General features: G+C 42.8%; 1 protein-coding gene across 2 annotated transcripts in view; it reads left to right on the top strand.

Moving 5' to 3' along the window:
* The window catches only part of DOC2B (double C2 domain beta), a 1,409,852-nt gene that overhangs the window by 1,291,763 nt on the left and 97,799 nt on the right, over positions 1-20,290 (top strand). For both annotated transcript variants that reach the window (XM_075589564.1, XM_075589563.1), the window contains one exon: positions 8,240-8,321. In XM_075589564.1, coding sequence (XP_075445679.1) covers positions 8,240-8,321 — 82 coding nt within the window. The remainder of the gene's footprint in view (positions 1-8,239; positions 8,322-20,290) is intronic.

The raw sequence follows: 20,290 nt of genomic DNA, 5'->3' as shown, positions 1-20,290 counted from the left end.
GATATGACTGTTAGGGTAGCTTTAGATATGCATCCCACATCTGCTATTAATGCACCAGGCTTTTGTAGGCTAATGGCAACTTTAAGCCCAAGCTACCAAATGCCATCCAGAAGATGGCTATGCAGATTTCCTTTGTGCCATCAGTGCATGTAACCTCAGGTGCTGTATGCGGAAAAGACAGTCACTGTCGATTTGTCTTCTTACTATTTATCATCTGTCAGAATCAGATGCAATTTCCACTACCAAGCAAGAGGCTCTGTGTCTCGCTGGCTTCATCAAGCCATACATGCTCACCCTCTCTGTGAGAGACCCAATTCCAGTGACTATCGGTCTTCCTGGTAGTTTGACAAGTTTTTTGTGTACCTATGGAATACTGTAGATGATGGCTTTGGTGGGTTTCATAACCATCGGAAATTCGTACTCCTTTTTAGAGATTACTTTGTCATTTACAGTAGTCCATGTTTAAGGATTACCAAGAGTTCTCGAATGAGTATGTCCGTTGGATCCATACTGAGTATTTTGTAGCATTTTTTATCATTTAAAAGTCTTTGGTTTTAAGCCACATAGTCCGCTGTATGTTGTAATACTATGTTTCCACCTTTGTCCGTCTGTTTTATTGTGATATAATCCATGTCCCTAAATTCTTTAAGGGATTTCTTCTCCAAAGGACTGAGATTCGTGTGTTCGCTACTTCCGTGGATACTTTCCAAATCCTTGGTTACTAGGCTTACAAAGGTGGAAACATGTGTCCAAGAATTTAAATGAGGAGTGAACAGACTTGTTTTTTAAATCAGAGTGTGGGCCTTCCCCTTTATTACGTTTGCCTTCTTCCTGTAAACTTTGCAGATTATCCACATTTTCCTGATCTTCTACATCTAGTTCTTCTATCCCCAAGTTGTGATTACACTTGTCAGACTTTATTCTCATTCGGATAACATTCCGGGTAACCACTCTAATAAGTTTCTGTATAAAGCATTTGGTTGAAATGTGCTGAATGTGACAAGCTATGTGCTATTCTGCTATGACTGTGTGGGAGCAACACTCAAGAGATACAGATACAATGTATACAGTAAGAAGTTACTAGGAGTGTTACTGTTGCAATTGAGCAACTAAAGCAAACTAAACAAATTATATTCTGATTTGATACTGATACATCTGTTTTCACTCTTGTGTATGTAGGTAGCAAAAGGAATATGCTTGATCTTTCAACATAAACGAATTTAAGATCAAAAATATACTATATTAACCCGGTTTCCAAATTGTGTGTATATCTAAGGAATTATTAATCCAGGACCAAGTAGGTTTACATTTTGAATATATATATATATTCATAGATCAATTAAATCATTTACCTTTCATTGGATGATATGACCAGACAGGTTTATACATGAAATACCTAGAACTGTTTTTTTTATTTTTATTCACTTATGCGACTAACTCCTTTTAGTTAAACAACAATAAATGTTATGTTTTAAATTATATGTCATAAAGCTTTCATAAACTTTTAATACTGTGGTGCGCCAAATAGGGAGTCTTGTTTATAGTACTTCTACAGTACGTACTAATTGTTTCCTCATATGTATATCTCCTAGGCAGCACATAGTCTTTATAAGACAGATTTGAGCGGTGCCATCATTTATCTTTTTTTTTTTTTCATCAAGAGGGTGGTCAAGTTCTTGGAGAAACTAGAAACATCTGTGGCCACTTCTGTCATTCTGCCACACCATGCAAAAAAGCCTTATGACCTGCAACAGAGCAACCAATTGCCCTGCCACAATTTCAAGCAAATTGTAACCAGGTGGAATTCTATTTTCTATATGATAAAGTGGATTCTACAGCAGAAACGAACAATATCCAACTACACCACATCTCATGACGTAGGGAATGAGGAAAGGCTTACTTTATTCCATCACAGTAGAAACTCATGTCCCAACTCCCATGTCTACGAACTACTAAATTACAACCTATCGTCTGGTCCCTAGTGAGTTGTGGAGAGGATGGGGGGCCCAGAAATAGCAATGGTCAGCCCTAGTGAGTTGATAAATGGAGGTGCATGGGAATAGGATATTGGTGGGCCTATTGGCTGAGTGGAGTAAGGGAGTTCATAGTTTTGGGTTTTCCAAAAGGAGTAAACTAATCCTACTGACAGAATAACTGCCAGTTCCAAGGACTAAAGCCATTATCTGGACCTGGTGAAGTGTTTTGTCAGGGTGGGGGGGGGGGGGGTGTGAGAGGGTGACGGCAGTTCTATCAGGCTGAGTAGGATAGTTTACATGAGGGTTAACAAGAAGAGGGTCTAACTAGGCCTAGAGAGTGGAGACCAATAGGAGATTCAGGAAGCAAGCCTGCCTGATCAGATAACCACTGTGGCAATCACTATAGCCATTTATAGAGCCCAGGTGAAGTGTTGGGTGGGTCCATTGTGCGAAACAGGAGTAAGGTTTTACCAGCTGGGCCAATATCTGAAGAGAGACCAGGCCTAGTAGATGATTGGGAATAAAAATAATGGTATCTGACAAGGCCTTCTCCAGCAAACGGTGGGGGTCAGGTCGATGTGCCCATTATGCAAAGCCAGAGAAAGGTTGTATTCAATTGGGTGGGAATTATTCCTGTGGTGGTGGGCCCCTTTGTGCAAAGCAGGATGAAGGTTGTGAAGAATTAAAAGGCCTTGAAGGAGATCGGGGATAATGAGAAGACGGTCTTAGTTAGCCTAAAGTTGAAACCAACAGGAGACCCAAGAGCAAGCCCCTCAAAACAATAACTGAGGTTTAACAAGTCTCTTTATACATATGAAATATTAATAAGCAATTCCAACAACTTCACTTATTGTACTGTACCATAATCTACAACCAAAAACACAAGCACAACCAATGAACGTTAGGTAAAACCAGAACCAACTTATAAAAGTTTAGTGGCAAAATCAAAACACCAGGCTATGTGAGGATCAGTAACTAAAAATGCTACAGCATGAATAGCTCTAAAAACTGATAAACAAGGGGATGCACTTCCACCCAAATACTTCTTTTTCACTCCTGATAATGACTATAACAGTTTAGTGACTAGACCCTTAACACTTGGACATAATGGGGACTTCCTGTCACTGACAAACTCTGTTGTGTGTGTGTGTACTCTACAGATGCAGAGGCCATTATTTTAAGGCATCACAGCGCTGTTTTCGTGTGCGCTGCTGTACTCCATGCGGCATGAACATGGCCATTCGCCCCAGGCACGCGCGTTTATCGTGGTTGCTTTGTTTGAATTTTATGGATTGTGTGCAATTAATTATATGCAATGAAATTAATGAATTGTAAATGTGTGTACAGTACTGAGCTTCTGTGCCAATTTCAGGTGTTTAAAAGCCAGAACACTAAAATGCCATTTTATGCACTCACCTGTACTTGCGTCTTAAGGCGGTACGGTTGTAAGTAATCCCGCGCCATCACATGGGTATTCCGAGGTATAAACTGCATGATTTTGTGATTATGGCCAATGCATCTGTATGTTTGTATCAAGTTCCACAAGTTTAGCACTGCATGCAAACTAATCTTAAATGTACCTGTATGGATTTATGTCAATATATGTAGATGCTTTACATCAGTGGTATTCTGTGTCATCAGCAAGTGTTATACAGTATGTACTGAATAATGTGTTAAAAAATAAGTAATTTGATGCACATATGATTGATTATGGCATGCTTGAATTTATACAATCATGTAGCTTACTTTTCTCCAGTTTTTGGAGTTCTTAAACTACAGTAAGAAGTCAGAGATGGGCTTAACCATAATCACTCTAGCAAGCATTTATTAAATTTCACGAGGATGCAAGAGGAAGGAATCATGAATATATGGTGGGCTACATTACATCTGTGTGGTGTTATTACAATTTGGGGGTAAAACTCTACTTTATACAAGTAGAGTACTGAGTGAAAGGGGACAGAGGGACATCAAGAAAATATTGAATGACTGAGAGGATTTCAAGCAATATTATGGAGCTGGATATGGATGTACAGATTTACATCTGGATAGCAGTGATTGAAGTCAAGTAAGTAAGGGATGTCATAAGGGTGTATCTAAAGAGAGGGTTTGCTACATGGCTCCTCAGTATACCAACAAAATGATTGATTTGACAAAACTGACATTTATTGTTTTCATTGAAAAAAAAGTGCAAGAAATATCTCATAGTATAGCATTTCTTTTTAATTTTTGTATCAAAAGATAAAACATATTCCAAGGCACTCACAAACACATCTGGTGTGGTTGTATTCTCTGTATGTCTCCACATAGTCACATTTCAGTACTGTAGGGGCTCTAATTCAGCTCAGCCCTTGTGCGTGATGCAATTATGTCAAAGGTTCGGTCAACAATTCTTGCATGGACTCCACCCTTACTTAAAACATGATAGCGTCACCACCACCAAGAAGAAGAATTGCACATCCTATGCGTTTTGGAGTTACAATCTACTTCATCAGAGAAAGGTGTGCTGCTAAAGATGTACTGTATATGTAAAGAAATATGTATAACAGACAAGAAGCAAAAAATTGACACACTGTGAGTGCTCATTTGCATGCCGTTACCTATAATTAAAATTTAAAAATTTAAAACCAGAGACATAACATAAAACACAGACAAAGCTCAGTGCACATCCAGAAAAACTTATATACGGTACAGTGCCTAAATATACATGTATAAATAACTAATAAATAAAATGGTCTTTTAGTTTAACATTTTGGCCAAATTGTTGTAAGCCCTTGAGCCAAACTTCACGGCAGACCACGTTCAAGGGTCCCTACACTAATATAAATTCTTAATAACCTGTGCATTGCCAGGAAGAATGATTTATAAATAAATCTGTCAATATGAGTTGCAAAAGTTCTAAGTCTGATTGAAGCTTTTATTAACCTGTACATTACCAGGAAAAGCACTCTGTAATAGATTTGTCACAATCACACTGCATGCAGGCAAGTTCCCCTGATAGTTGGAGATGCCATGGAGTGAGCTTTTAACCATTTAAATGTGGGAGGGAGTGAGCTTCAATTGGATAGGAGGTTGCCACCCTCCAAAACAGCCAAGACTAGCTGCACAAGAATTATAAAACATACAGAACACCTACAAGCTCAAATTGAACCCCCAAAATACCCACAACATATATATAAGCATATAAGTTTCACAGAGGAGTGCTACTGAGCATGGCAATTTATATTTAAAACCAGAGACATAACATAAAACACAGACAAAGCTCAGTGCACATCCAGAAAAACTTATATACGGTACAGTGCCTAAATATACATGTATAAATAACTAATAAATAAAATGGTCTTTTAGTTTAACATTTTGGCCAAATTGTTGTAAGCCCTTGAGCCAAACTTCACGGCAGACCACGTTCAAGGGTCCCTACACTAATATAAATTCTTAATAACCTGTGCATTGCCAGGAAGAATGATTTATAAATAAATCTGTCAATATGAGTTGCAAAAGTTCTAAGTCTGATTGAAGCTTTTATTAACCTGTACATTACCAGGAAAAGCACTCTGTAATAGATTTGTCACAATCACACTGCATGCAGGCAAGTTCCCCTGATAGTTGGAGATGCCATGGAGTGAGCTTTTAACCATTTAAATGTGGGAGGGAGTGAGCTTCAATTGGATAGGAGGTTGCCACCCTCCAAAACAGCCAAGACTAGCTGCACAAGAATTATAAAACATACAGAACACCTACAAGCTCAAATTGAACCCCCAAAATACCCACAACATATATATAAGCATATAAGTTTCACAGAGGAGTGCTACTGAGCATGGCAATTTATATTTAAAACCAGAGACATAACATAAAACACAGACAAAGCTCAGTGCACATCCAGAAAAACTTATATACGGTACAGTGCCTAAATATACATGTATAAATAACTAATAAATAAAATGGTCTTTTAGTTTAACATTTTGGCCAAATTGTTGTAAGCCCTTGAGCCAAACTTCACGGCAGACCACGTTCAAGGGTCCCTACACTAATATAAATTCTTAATAACTTGTGCATTGCCAGGAAGAATGATTTATAAATAAATCTGTCAATATGAGTTGCAAAAGTTCTAAGTCTGATTGAAGCTTTTATTAACCTGTACATTACCAGGAAAAGCACTCTGTAATAGATTTGTCACAATCACACTGCATGCAGGCAAGTTCCCCTGATAGGTGGAGATGCCATGGAGTGAGCTTTTAACCATTTAAATGTGGGAGGGAGTGAGCTTCAATTGGATAGGAGGTTGCCACCCTCCAAAACAGCCAAGACTAGCTGCAAAGGAATTATAAAACATACAGAACACCTACAAGCTCAAATTGAACCCCCAAAATACCCACAACATATATATAAGCATATAAGTTTCACAGAGGAGTGCTACTGAGCATGGCAATTTATATTTAAAACCAGAGACATAACATAAAACACAGACAAAGCTCAGTGCACATCCAGAAAAACTTATATACGGTACAGTGCCTAAATATACATGTATAAATAACTAATAAATAAAATGGTCTTTTAGTTTAATATTTTGGCCAAATTGTTGTAAGCCCTTGAGCCAAACTTCACGGCAGACCACGTTCAAGGGTCCCTACACTAATATAAATTCTTAATAACCTGTGCATTGCCAGGAAGAATGATTTATAAATAAATCTGTCAATATGAGTTGCAAAAGTTCTAAGTCTGATTGAAGCTTTTATTAACCTGTACATTACCAGGAAAAGCACTCTGTAATAGATTTGTCACAATCACACTGCATGCAGGCAAGTTCCCCTGATAGTTGGAGATGCCATGGAGTGAGCTTTTAACCATTTAAATGTGGGAGGGAGTGAGCTTCAATTGGATAGGAGGTTGCCACCCTCCAAAACAGCCAAGACTAGCTGCAAAGGAATTATAAAACATACAGAACACCTACAAGCTCAAATTGAACCCCCAAAATACCCACAACATATATATAAGCATATAAGTTTCACAGAGGAGTGCTACTGAGCATGGCAATTTATATTTAAAACCAGAGACATAACATAAAACACAGACAAAGCTCAGTGCACATCCAGAAAAACTTATATACGGTACAGTGCCTAAATATACATGTATAAATAACTAATAAATAAAATGGTCTTTTAGTTTAACATTTTGGCCAAATTGTTGTAAGCCCTTGAGCCAAACTTCACGGCAGACCACGTTTGGGGGTTCAATTTGAGCTTGTAGGTGTTCTGTATACGTTACCTATAATCCCTGGAGTGGAAGCATTGTATCCTAAGAGATAATAGGAAAGGCAGTGCAGACCTGTCTAAGACATGTGAATGTGCTCACAAGTTATATTTGTATTTGCTATACTGTACGTGTATAAAAACCTGTAAAATATTCTTTGAATTAATTAATTAAATGTGTCTACATCACGTTTCTCATTTAGACCATCTGACAAAAGTCTCCAAATTAAAAATCCTATAATACACAGATTAGTGGACTCTCTATTATGCTGTTGTGTATTGAAACGTGTATGAAATCCAAGTATAAGGATAGTTTTCTCAAAATTTATTTTATTTTTCCTAAACCCTAAAGGCCGCAACTACATACTGTATATCACAAAATGGGTGTTAAAGTTAATGAATCTTTTAACCTTAAAAGTACAGGTTTCCTATTCTTATTGGAAACAAATTCTTGTTTTAATTGTAACCTTTCACACTAAATTTTTATGTTTTTTGTAATGGTCATGAGCTTTAATTGTTATGCGGTAGTATTCTAGATATATCTACCTCTATTTCTATTTTAGTATTTTTGTTTGACAATAGCAGGTTTTTATACTTTTAAATAAAATATCTACATTATACTGTAATATCTCAGGAGATTTTTTAAATAATCAAAACAAAATGCTGAACATTTCTAGTAGTGTTTTAAATTTCTATAGATTGCTCCAAAACCTTTTTGGTGAGTGCTGCTTTTAAGTCCTCAATAACTGTAACAATTGTTGCAGCAAACATTATATTTCCTATATATTTGCCTCTGGCTAAAGTCGTGTCAGCAGGAAACACATCTGCTAGGAATGGAGCCAGCTGACTGGGACAAAATATCTCGGGAATCTTGAATTTGCCTGTACTTTATATGCAAAGTAGTCATTAGTAAGAAACTTTCATTTGTAAGAAATCTTTAGCCTCATTATCCATTTGTAGCCAATTAGTATTTATTTTCTTAGTATTTTATTTTTTTCCTCCTCTTTTATGTTTCAGATATTTAAAACCAGATGAGGATAAGAAATCCAAACACAAGACCACAGTGAAAAAGAAAACCTTGAATCCAGAGTTCAATGAGGTACTATGAATTTGCTCTACTGAGCATGACATGGGTAGTGGGCATTATCAGTAGAAACAATACTTTTTGGGTAATACAATGATTAAAACATACTAAAGGTGTGACTCCTATTATTCAAGTATTTAAAAAAACACTGTCTTTGTTAGTCATTTATTAAAATGGCTGTAAGATTTCATTTTAAACATTACAGTACCTTGGTGATTCTTGTATAACTTAAGTCTTCTGTGAGAAACATCTATTATTCTAATAGCATACTGAGAGGTCTGAAGTGGTGTAACCATAACACTTTTTTTTTGTAACTTAGATTTTATTGCATTTTTTCCAAACAAGTGATACAGAATACGGTATACATTACATACATTCTTAGTGTTGATCTCCGTTATATACAGTACCGTACTTCAGTTCGTGAGACATATCCCGGTTTTTCGGGCCCTACTTAACCGGGTTGTTTTGGGTGGACTAGTAGTAAAGATAATAACATAATTCACATAATACAATTAACTCAAATTGACAAAAACAAAATCAGAATCAAAATCAGAATCAAAAACAAAAACAAAAAAAAAAAAGAGAGGGGGGGGTAGGTAGGGAAGGGGGTAGGGAGAGAATAGGGGGCGGTGCGGACGAGAGAGTAGCATCCTCTCGTGCTAGGTCTTCCAACTGCTCCTGGTAAGGCTCTTTGTGGGTTGCGTCCTCTCCAGTTTATCACCTCTGTAGCCTGTCTATTTGTCTGCATAGTCGTCGTGAGCTGAGTTTCCACTCCTAAAGGAGAACGCATCTGCATCTATCATAGCCAGATTGTGTTCCTCTCAACCCCGGGGATATCCGTCTGCGCCAACCAAGGCATCCATACTTTGAGATATTTGGTGCCAGTGTCATTAACTAGACTCGTCAACTTTTCCACCTGGCAGATAAACCACATTCGATTTCGAATCTTTGGGATACTTGGAATTTCGGAGCGTTACCATAGTGCTGCGATCTCGCTCCGCGTGGCGATTGCAAAATGTGCTATAAGTTTATTGTTTTCTTTGGACAGGCCCGTTAGAGGTCTATTCAGGAGGAATAGCCATGGGTCTGGGGGAATAGTGAGGTTGAAGACCCTCTGTATCCAATTTCTGATTTCTTTCCATAGTGGGGAAACCCGTGGGTAAGACCACAGCATATGAAACAGATCGGCAGATCCTCCGCACTGCCTGGGGCATAGCGAGGAGGATCCAGGCACGATCTTGGCTAATTTCATTGGGGTTAGGTACCACCGCATTAGGACCTTATATGCGTTCTTATTGAGTGTGGTACATATGGAGCTTTTTGCCGTGGCCAGGTATATAGCGTTCCACTCGTCGTCTTCTAATGTCTCTCCCAGGTCTCTTTCCCATTGGGTTCTAAATGACGGTGGTTGTTGTCTAGAGCTCACATAATCAACTACTTCCTTGTACAATTGTGATGTGAGTCCCTTTGTGTCGGTCTCTGCCAGACAGAGCTTTTCGAATGTCGTCAAGGGGGGGTATGGAGCAAATTTGTTATAAAATACTCAGAGCTGGAGGTACCTAAAAAATTTCTGAGTGGGGTTTATCTTTTTCTAGTATGACGTGGTCAAATGTTTTAATCTTTCTATTGTACCCCTCCAGATCTTTGATCCGTATGTAACCTTTTTGTTTCCACATTGATCCATCTCCCTTTAGTAAACATGTAATTGGGTAAACCAGGGGTTAACCCTCGCAGGGCATCAGAAGAAGGTTAGTAGCTGTGTAATGCTAAAGATGCAATCTGAAATTGGTCACGGTCACTTCGAATGTCAATGTATGATGGTCTCTCCCAGCAACTGGCTCCCCTAAGAGCACAAATAAAGTTGAGTTAGAGAGACTTACGATTCTGAAGTATTGTGGCACCATGTAGGATGATCCTCCGTGGGATGCAGTATGATGAGCCGCCGACCCCTCAAGCAACGCGACGTCGCGAAGGGTGGTCACATGTCCGGCGGTAACTGTGTAGATAGGAGTCGCATAACCCACAGCTCGGCGTGCGATCAGGAACAACAGCAAACAGGAACTCCTCCAACAGGAGGCAGGAAATGATGCACAGCCATCGTCATGAAGGAGCAGAGGGAGGCAAAACTGGTGATTAGTGAAACTTTATTGAACAAGTGTAGTGCTGACGGATCATCTGACGCGTTTCAGCCCATGAGGCCTTTGTCAAAGGCTTCATGGGCTGAAACGCGTCAGATGATCCGTCAGCACTAAACTTGTTCAATAAAGTTTCACTAGTCACCAGTTTTGCCTCCCTCTGCTCCTTCATGACGACGACTGTGCATCAATTCCTGCCTCCTGTTGGAGGCGTTCCTATCTCCCTCTAGTAGGCCAGGAGCGAACTTGGGATTATTCCAAATTGGGGACATTGATGAATTACTCATTGTGAGGGAATATTTAGTCTTATTAGCCTCCCAGATAGACAATGAGTTGGTCATTGAGGAAAGCGGCATGTCAGCAGATCGTCGTGCTGTTTTAGGTAGCCAAATCAAATTGCATAGTTTTAAAGGAGCGCAGGCAGCACTCTCTAATTCCACCCACCGTTTTAGATGTGGATTGGATTGCCATTGAACAATTTGTCTTAATTGAGCCGCTTTATTGTATTGTATTGTATTGTATGTCTTTATTTATATAGCGCCATTAATGTACATAGCGCTTCACAGTAGTAATACATGTGGTAATCGAAGAAATAACAGATAATATAAATAACAGATCATGGGAATAAGTGCTTTAGACATAAACATAACATTAAGGAAGAGGAGTCCCTGCCCCGAGGAGCTTACAATCTAATTGGTAGGTAGGGAGAACGTACAGAGACAGTAGGAGGGAGTTCTGGTAAGTGCGTCTGCAGGGGGCCAAGCTTTATGTATCGTGTTCAGAATATTCACAGTGCTATTCGTATGCTTCTTTAAGCAAGTGTGTCTTAAGGTGGGTCTTAAAGGTGGATAGAGAGGGTGCTAGTCGGGTACTGAGGGGAAGGGTATTCCAGAGGTGTGGGGCAGTCAGTGAAAAAGGTTTAAGGTGGGAAAGGGCTTTAGATACAAAGGGGGTAGAAAGAAGACATCCTTGAGCAGAACGCAAGAGTCGGGATGGTGCATAGCGAGAAATTAGGGCTGAGATGTAAGGAGGGGCAGAAGAGTGTAAAGCTTTAAAAGTGAGGAGAAGAATGGAGTGTGAGATGCGGGATTTGATTGGAAGCCAGGAGAGGGATTTCATGAGGGGAGATGCTGAGACAGATCTAGGAAAGAGTAGAGTGATTCTGGCAGCAGCATTTAGGATAGATCGTAGGGGAGACAGGTGAGAGGCAGGAAGGCCGGACAGCATAAGGTTACAGTAATCAAGATGGGAGAGAATGAGGGCCTGAGTCAGAGTTTTAGCAGTCGAGCAACAGAGGAAAGGGCGTATCTTTGTTATATTGCGGAGGAAAAAGCGACAGGTTTTAGAAATGTTTTGAATGTGAGGGGCGAATGTGAGAGAGGAGTCGAGTGTGACCCCTAGGCAGCGTGCTTGGGCTACTGGGTGAATGATCATAGTTCCAACAGTAATGTGGAATGAGGTAGTAGGGCCAGGTTTGGGAGGAATTATGAGGAGCTCTGTTTTTGCCATGTTGAGTTTAAGGCGATGGAGGGCCATCCAGGATGATATAGCAGAGAGACATTCAAAATCTTTGGTCTGTATAGCAGGTGTAAGGTTGGGTGTTGAAAAGTATATTTGTGTGTCGTCAGTATAGAGGTGATATTTAAACCCAAAAGATGTGATTAGGTCACCTAGAGAGAGTGTGTACAGAGAAAAGAGAAGAGGTCCCAGGACAGAGCCCTGGGGTACCCCCACAGAGAGATCAATAGAGGAGGAGGAGGTGTTAGCAGAAGAGACACTGAAAGTACGATGGGAGAGGTAGGATGAGATCCAGGATAGAGCTTTGTTCAGAATACCAAGAGTATGGAGAATGTGAAGGAGAAGAGGGTGATCCACAGTATCAAATGCTGCAGAGAGGTCGAGTAATATGAGCAGAGTGTAATGACCTCTGTCTTTGGCAGCATGGAGGTCGTCAGTTATTTTAGTGATGGCTGTTTCCGTGGAGTGAGCAGTGCGGAAGCCAGATTGTAGTGGGTCTAGGAGAGAATAGGTGTTGAGAAAATGGAGCAAGCGAGAGAATACAAGACGTTCAAGGAGTTTAGAGGCAAAAGGCAGGAGGGGGACAGGTCGATAGTTAGAAAGACAGGTAGGGTCAAGCTTGCTGTTTTTGAGTAATGGTATGACTATTGCATGATTGAAGGAGGATGGAAAGGTTCCAGAGCAGAGGGAGGAGTTAAAAATGTGTGTGAGCGTAGGGATTATAGTAGGAGCAAGAGGTTTTAGGAGATGGGAGGGAATGGGGTCAAGAGGGCAAGTGGTAGAGGGAGAAGAGGCGATCAACAGCGACACATCCTCCTCTGAGACAGTGGAAAAAGAGTCAAGGAAGACAGGAGGGGAGTTAGGAAGAGATGTAGGATGAGAAGAAGAAACAAAGGGGATGTTCTGACGTATGGATTCCACCTTTTCCTTAAAATAGTCAGCAAAGTCCTGAGCGGAGATGGAGGAAGGAGAGGCAGCTGAGGATGGTTTGAGTAGAGTATCAAAGACAGAGAACAGTCGGTGTGGGTTACACTTGTGCATGTTCATTAGTGCAGAAAAGTAGGCTTGTTTAGCTTGCGAGAGGGCAGAGTTGAAACAGGATAGCATAAATTTGTAGTGAAGGAAGTCTGCGAGAGTGTGAGACTTCCTCCAGAGGCGTTCAGAGGAACGAGTGGAGGAACGCAGCATGCGTGTGTGGGAATTTAGCCAGGGTCTAGGGTTAGAAGGGCGAGTGCGGCAGAGAGAAAGCGGGGCATGTAGATCAAGAGAGGAGGACAAGACAGAGTTGTAGTTCCTGACCAGGTTGTCAGGGTCTGTAGCAGAGCTGAGAGAGGAGAGGGAGGAGCATAAAGTGGACTCAAAGTCAGGTAAGTGAATAGAGCGCAGGTTTCTGCAGAACCGGGGGGTAGATGGAGGTGGAGAAGGGGAGAAGCGAGATAGAGAGAATGAGATGAGGTGATGGTCAGAGAGAGGAAATGGGGAAATGGAGAAATCGGAGAGAGAGAAGTTCTTAGTGAAAACCAGGTCTAAGTAGTGCCCATCCTTGTGGGTGCTGGCTGCAGTCCACTGTTGAAGGCCAAAAGAAGAGGTTAGAGAAAGAAAGCGGGAAGCCCAAGGGAGAGAGGGGTCATCAATGTGGCAATTGAAGTCCCCAAGGAGAAGAACAGGGGAGTCTGAGGAGAGGAAGAAAGAGAGCCAGGATTCAAAGTGAGAGAGAAAGGCAGAAGTTGGATGAGTAGAGGTAGGTGGGCGATAGATGACCGCCACATGAACAGGGAGAGGAGAGAAAATCTGGACAGTGTGAACCTCAAAGGAGGGAAAAGCAAGAGAGGGAGGAATAGGAATGGTTCGGTAACGGCAGAGAGAGGAGAGCAGGAGCCCCACGCCTCCACACCTGCCATCAGTGCGTGGAGTGTGGGAGAAGGAAAGGCCACCATAGGAAAGGGCAGCTTCCAGAGCAGAGTCAGACTGAGTGAGCCATGTCTCAGTTATAGCAAATAGGAGCAGAGAGTGAGAGAGAAAGAAGTCATGCACAGAGAGGAACTTGTTAGAAAGGGAGCAAGCATTCCAAAGGGCACAGGAGAAAGGGAGAGAGGAGGGAGGGTGGCAGGGGATGGGTATGAGGTTGTAGAGGTTGACACCAGGAGTAGAGGTTGCATTTGGCAGGCGAGGACGAGCGCATATAGGAATAAGACAGGGACCAGGATTGGGAGAGATATCCCCAGAAGCAAGGAGGAGAAGCATGGATAGAAAGAGAATGTGTGAGAATGATTTGTAGGGGTGTTTTTTAGTGCAGGGGATATAGCTGTTTGGTGTCAGAGGACGCAGGTAAGAAAGGAGTTCATGTGAACTGAGAAGTGGGGAAGGAAGGAGAGATGGAGATATATGAATAGAGTTAGAGACATACTGAGGCTGGTAAAAAGAAGTGCATAATTTGAGAAGAAGTGAAGTCACAGCAAATATAAATGGTAAAGGCAGCATCACAGCAGTAATGATGCAGTCTGGTATTGATGATATCCTCCTTTCCAGCGTAGTTCAAATGCAGGAATCAGGACCTGTTGGGGTGTCCACTTCTTCCTCACTTCTTTTGAACTTCCATTTTAACCTTCAGTTGTTCAGTAGTCATGCCACTTATAAAGGGCCACTTGGATATGGGCTACAGGCAGACTAGCTGTTCTGACTGGGTTTATATAGGCCTAAAAAGTCACCTGACAGTGTGGTTATGTCTGCTTAATTAGCACATAGTATGAGAGCAGGTAGGGTACCGCTAGGCCCCCCGCTAGGACAGATCTTTTCATATTTAATTTGTTGACTCTCGGTTTTTTACCTCCCCAGATAAATTTAGAGATTTCAGACTAAAGTGAGAGCAAATCCTTCAGTCTGAGTGGCACTGGTAACATCAGGAAAAGGTATAGGATACGGGTGAGTAGGTTCATTTTGACGCTATGTATCCTACCTATCCAGGATATTTGTATGGAGGACCATTTATGGAGGTCAGCTATCAACGTCCGAATTAGGTTGGGGTAATTTGCGTTGTAAATGTCTTTGATGTTCTTGGTTATGTGGACTCCTAGATATTTTATATATTTCTGTTGCCAATGGAAGTTAAAATTCAGTTGCAATAACTTCTCTACGTGTCTAGGGAAATTGATGTTGAGGGCTTCAGATTTAGCTTGGTTTATTTTAAATCCCGAAATGTTCGAGAATCTGTCCAATAAATCCAATAGGTTTGGCAAGGAGGTGAGGGGCTTTGAGATAATTAGTAGGATATCATACTGCACCGACACACTTTATTCGAGCAAATACCCAGTATGTACCTGGCAGATACCTGGAATGCGCCGCTCCTCACCTCTGACAAGCCCCGTTGCGTTTGCCTTCCCAGCCTGGGTTCATGCCTGGCTGTCGGGCGGCTGATCTGTTAAATGATAATGATTAGGATTTAATAGGCTGCAATGCTTCTTGTGTCTACCAGATGGCATAAATTCATGAATTGTAATGCAGTATATATATATATACTGTGCAGTATTGCAGCCAGCGGGAATAAAATGCTTCAATCCCTGCCTGGAAAATAACCCAATGCACTCGGGCAGAAAACAGTCACAAACCTCAATACACCCGGGTATACCCGAATTCGTGGGACTAGCCGAGCTCGAATAAAGTGTGTCGCCAGTGTATGCCTACAGGGCCGCTTTATGTGTTTGAGAATATGCATTTAACCCTGAGATGTCCGGGTTGCCTCTACTTTGTGCCGCCAGTGGTTCTATACATAGAGCGAACAGAAGAGGGGATAGTGGACATCCCTTTCTCGCGCCACTCTTAATTTGGAAGGGGAGAGATGGAAAGCCCTGATGTATTACCCTGGCGGTAGGTCCTGACTACAGCGAGAGAATCTCTCTACTCACCTGATCCCCCCAAAAAGTAATTGATTCTGCTGTGGGAGCCATGAGGGTGGGAATAGAACGTATAGTCTCTATCAGTCGGGTGAAGTTCTCTCCATATGTCAGTCAGTTGGTTGTCTTTGAGGACCTTGCGTAAAGAGTTTCCCGCTTTTTTATGTACCATGCCCATATTCCCTGATCTATCTAAATTTGGTTTCATGACCGTGTTGATGACCCCTGCGAGTATTACACCACCCTTCGCAAAGGCACGAAAGAAATCTTCAAAGAAGGCTGCGTCCTGCTCGCAGGGGGCATAGATTGTGGCTATTGTGATGCATTGCTCCCGTATCGTGCCCACTAGGATAACAAAGCGTCCCTCTGTATCTCTTTTAATAGTTTGGGCTACAAATGGGATTTTATTATGGAACAAGATGGCCACCCCACGTTTTTTAACCGGTGCGGAGAAAAGGTAGAACTGGGCATAGTCTTTGTCTAAGAATTTAGGTGCATTGGTCTTGCTAAAATGAGTCTCCTGTAACATTAGGATATCTGCGCGTTTTCTTTTAGTCAGTGAAAGCTATTTTTCTCTTAGTTGGGCTATTAAAGCCTTTAACGTTATGTGATAGAAGGGTTAACACCATCACTTAATATGTGAGAAGTGTAACAAGCGAACGTTTGATGACTCACCCAGTCTACTTTGTCTCTTGTTCAACTGGCGGACGTTTTTGGTGTTGCCATCCTGCAGAGTTCTTGTGTCCCGTCCAGGTCGGCAGCTTCCCCGTCCGGACGGGGAAAGGAATGGGAGGGGTAGGGATGGAAAAGGAGACAGTACAAGGGAAAACACATAAGGGGTAAAGCAAAATGCAAAACATAAATTAAACAACTTTGTAATGAAGAAAAAAAATAAAATAAAAACCTGAGCTCCCCTCAGGGTCCCCCGAGTGGGATTCTGATGCCCAAAGGGCAGGTCGTTATGCCTGACCTTCCGAAATGGTCGGCTTTCCCTTCTCGGGATTGACCCCCCTGAGACTTGTTTAAGGTCCTGATTCGTCATGGACCTATGTGAGGAACACATTTACAACGCCGTGGGTTAATCCCACTGGCGCAGAACTGATAACCAACTTTAACCTTAAACTTCAGCGCGATTTTTAACTATATAACGACTTACAGCAGTACCTAAGTTATAATGAGTGCATATCCCTATATCTATATGATCATATATATATATATACCCCGTAGTTGAATGAACTCAGTTATTTAATCCTATAATTAACATACTTAACATATTTAACCTATTAACCCTATATAACATATGAACCATAAAAACATATACTGTATAACCAATAACATTTACAACAGATGCAACATATATCCTATACCGTATAACATATATAGCCCCATTGAAACTTTATTAGGAAGGGCTCAACGACAAATGGTGTCAAGGAAACTGAATCTTTTGAGTTTGAATTATGATGTGTCTATGTAACTGCATGCACATGCATATAGAAGCATATCTGTATGCATGCACCCTGCGCCCTAGGGGTACCATGTACACAACACACCTATATACCACAGAGCATGCATACTTACACGCCCATACCCATACATCCAACACGCAGTGCGCACACAGCACACACAGCTTGCAACCCCAGACGTACACAACCAAGCCAAACCACGGCCCACATCCCATACAGCCATGCACGCATCCAGCTCTATATTAGCTGACACAGCGTTTTGGGGTTGCTGTTTGTACTTGTGTGTGACATGTGCCCTCTATACCCTTCTGTTCTCCCCCCCTTCCGTACTCTCCCCCCCTTCCGATCTCTCCCCCCCCTTCCGTTCTCTCTCCCCCCTTCTGTTCTCTCCCCCCCTTCTGTTCTCTCCCCCCCTTCTGTTCTCTCCCCCCTTCTGTTCTCTCCCCCCTTCTGTCCTCTCTCCCCCCTTCAGTTCTCTCTCCCCCCTTCTGTTCTCTCCCCCCCCTTATGTTCTCTCTCCCCCCCTTCTGTTCTCTCTCCCCCCCTTCTGTTCTCTCTCCCCCACCTTCTGTTCTCTCTCCCCCCTTCTGTTCTCTCTCCCCCCCTTCTGTTCTCTCTCCCCCCTTCTGTTCTCTCTCCCCCATTCTGTTCTCTCTCCCCCCTTCTATTCTCTCTCCCCCCACCCTTCTGATCTCTCTCCCCCTTCTGTTCTCTCTCCCCCCCTTCTGTTCTCTCTCCCTCCCCCCTTCTGTTCTTCCTCCCCCCTTCTGTTCTCCCTCCCCCTTCTGTTCTCTCTCCCCCTTCTGTTCTCTCTCCCCCCTTCTGATCTTTCTCCCCCCCTTCTGTTCTCTCTCTCCCCCTCCTTCTGTTCTCTCTCCCCCCCCTTCCGTTCTCTCTCCCCCCCCTTCCGTTCTCTCTCTCTCCCCCCCCCTTCCGTTCTCTTATGCATGCATAAGCAAAGGCACACGGCCACACGAGACACAAGCCACAGCCCAGCCTGGCCATGCACATCCAAGGCTGTGGCTGCGAACCCCCTCTGCCTCCTGGGCAGAGTCTTCACGCCGTGTGTGCAGCGTCACTTGGGGCCGCACCGTCTTCTCGCGAGAGCACGGCTCCTGGCTCGTCGCCTGACAGTGACGTCAGCGGCAAAGCCAGCGAAAGCCAGAGCCGTTCCCGCCGAGCATGGGGGAGGATGACGGTAAGATGGCTGCCCTCCAAAAGTCAGCGGCGGACCCGCTCCAAAACAAAAGGGCAACCACAGGATCTGGGGGATAGCTGGGTCACCGGAAGATGTGTTTTTGATGCCTCCTTCCAGGTGAAGCTATGCAGTCCGCCGAATGGGGTGATGACTCAGTTGTAGGCCGCCGCTGCTCCCGTTTCCCCTGCAGCTGATCTATGAGCCCCCACTTTGCTTCACGTGGGCAAGGGTGCATCCGCGTCTCCTGCCTCTGCTCGTGGGGATGCCTGCGAGACCTCCACTGCTCCCACTGCTCCCAGCTTGCAAAGGAATCCCTCGCTATCCTCCAGATGTCTCAAGGTATGAGCTACCCCATTCCGCAGCACCATTAGTGCACATGGGAATAGCCACCGGTACCTAATCTGCTAGTCCCTCAGAATCTTTGTAATGGGGGCTGGGGATTTTCTTTTGACCAGTGTGGCAGGGGACAGGTCTTGGAACACCTGGAATCTCACTTGATCAAACTCCATATGTTGAGTGTCCCTTGATATCTTGCCGACCTCCTCTTTTGTGCGGTAATGGTGGAACCTGATAACAATGTCTCTTGGGGGATCCCCTGCCTGGGGTCTCCCTCTCAGGGCGCGATGACATCTGTCTAACAGGAGCTCACGGTCCGTCTTGTCAGGGAAGAGTTGTTCTAGCCACTTGGTGGCAAATTCCTCCGGATCTGTGACAGATTCAGGGACCCCCCTTAGACGAATACTACTTCTTCTGTCCCTGTTTTCAGAGTCCTCGATCTTTTCCTCTAGGAACCTGACCTGGTCCCCCAGCTTCATCACTTGTTTCAGGGTTTGTGCCAGTGCAGTGACAGTGTCATCAGATTTAGCCTCTAGGGAATTTGTCCGTTCACCTAGGGCATCAATATCTTTCCTGAGAGCCCAAAGTTCCGTTTTAAAAAATTGCTTCATTTCAGCGCAGAAGGCTTTCATATCCTTGCGCCTCATTACCTCCAGGTCGTCCGACGTAGTACTTGCATTTTCTCCCTCAGGGTCTGCCATGATGGTTTGTGCAGGGGATTCAGGCCTGTCTCCCTGTGCTGCCTTTCCTTTCTTTAAAAAAGTAGAAACTGTCTGAGTTTTTCTTCATATAACTTGTTATATACCGCTCACCACATAATCACGTAAATCATGAGTGGTGTAATAACAGTCGGTGCAAAAGAGATAATGATATCAAACAGACACGTACAAGGAGACAGAGATTCTCCAACAAAGATCCCAGTTAGCTGCACAACTGGACTGAAAATATATTGAGGGTTTAATAACCCCACCTCCTAATAGGTAGTTGGGCTCTAAAGGGTGCCAATAAGTAACCGCTCCCAACACTGTGGGAGGACAATTACCACTAAAACTGCAATTGGGCAGAAAATAATAAAGACTTTAATGTTAAGCAAAATACGGCGCGGTAACACAAACTCAGGACAAATAAAAACACTTAAAACTTAAATCACGGGTGAATAGGGTGCAGGGATATTTAGGATAAATCCAACTGAATACAGGTAAGTATTAACCCTACCCTAGGCAGAGTGGTTGTTCACATAAATCATCGCGTTGACGTCGTGGAGGAGGGATCACGGGTGAGGCCGTTCCAGTACTGAGCTGTTAGAGTGGGGTCTGCTGCATTGCATAATTAGTGTGCTTATATTGAGAGTATTGGCACTCGATCAGAAGGTACTGTGGTGTGTTCCATCTGCTTCCACTGTAGATTAGCTGGGGATAGGGTGGCGATATTGTACTTAGGTATA

This window comes from Ascaphus truei, chromosome 3 (assembly GCF_040206685.1).
Source record: "Ascaphus truei isolate aAscTru1 chromosome 3, aAscTru1.hap1, whole genome shotgun sequence".
Lineage (NCBI taxonomy): Eukaryota > Metazoa > Chordata > Amphibia > Anura > Ascaphidae > Ascaphus > Ascaphus truei.
The sequence above is the reverse complement of the archived record's forward strand: the minus strand, read 5'-3'. Positions and strand labels throughout refer to the sequence as shown.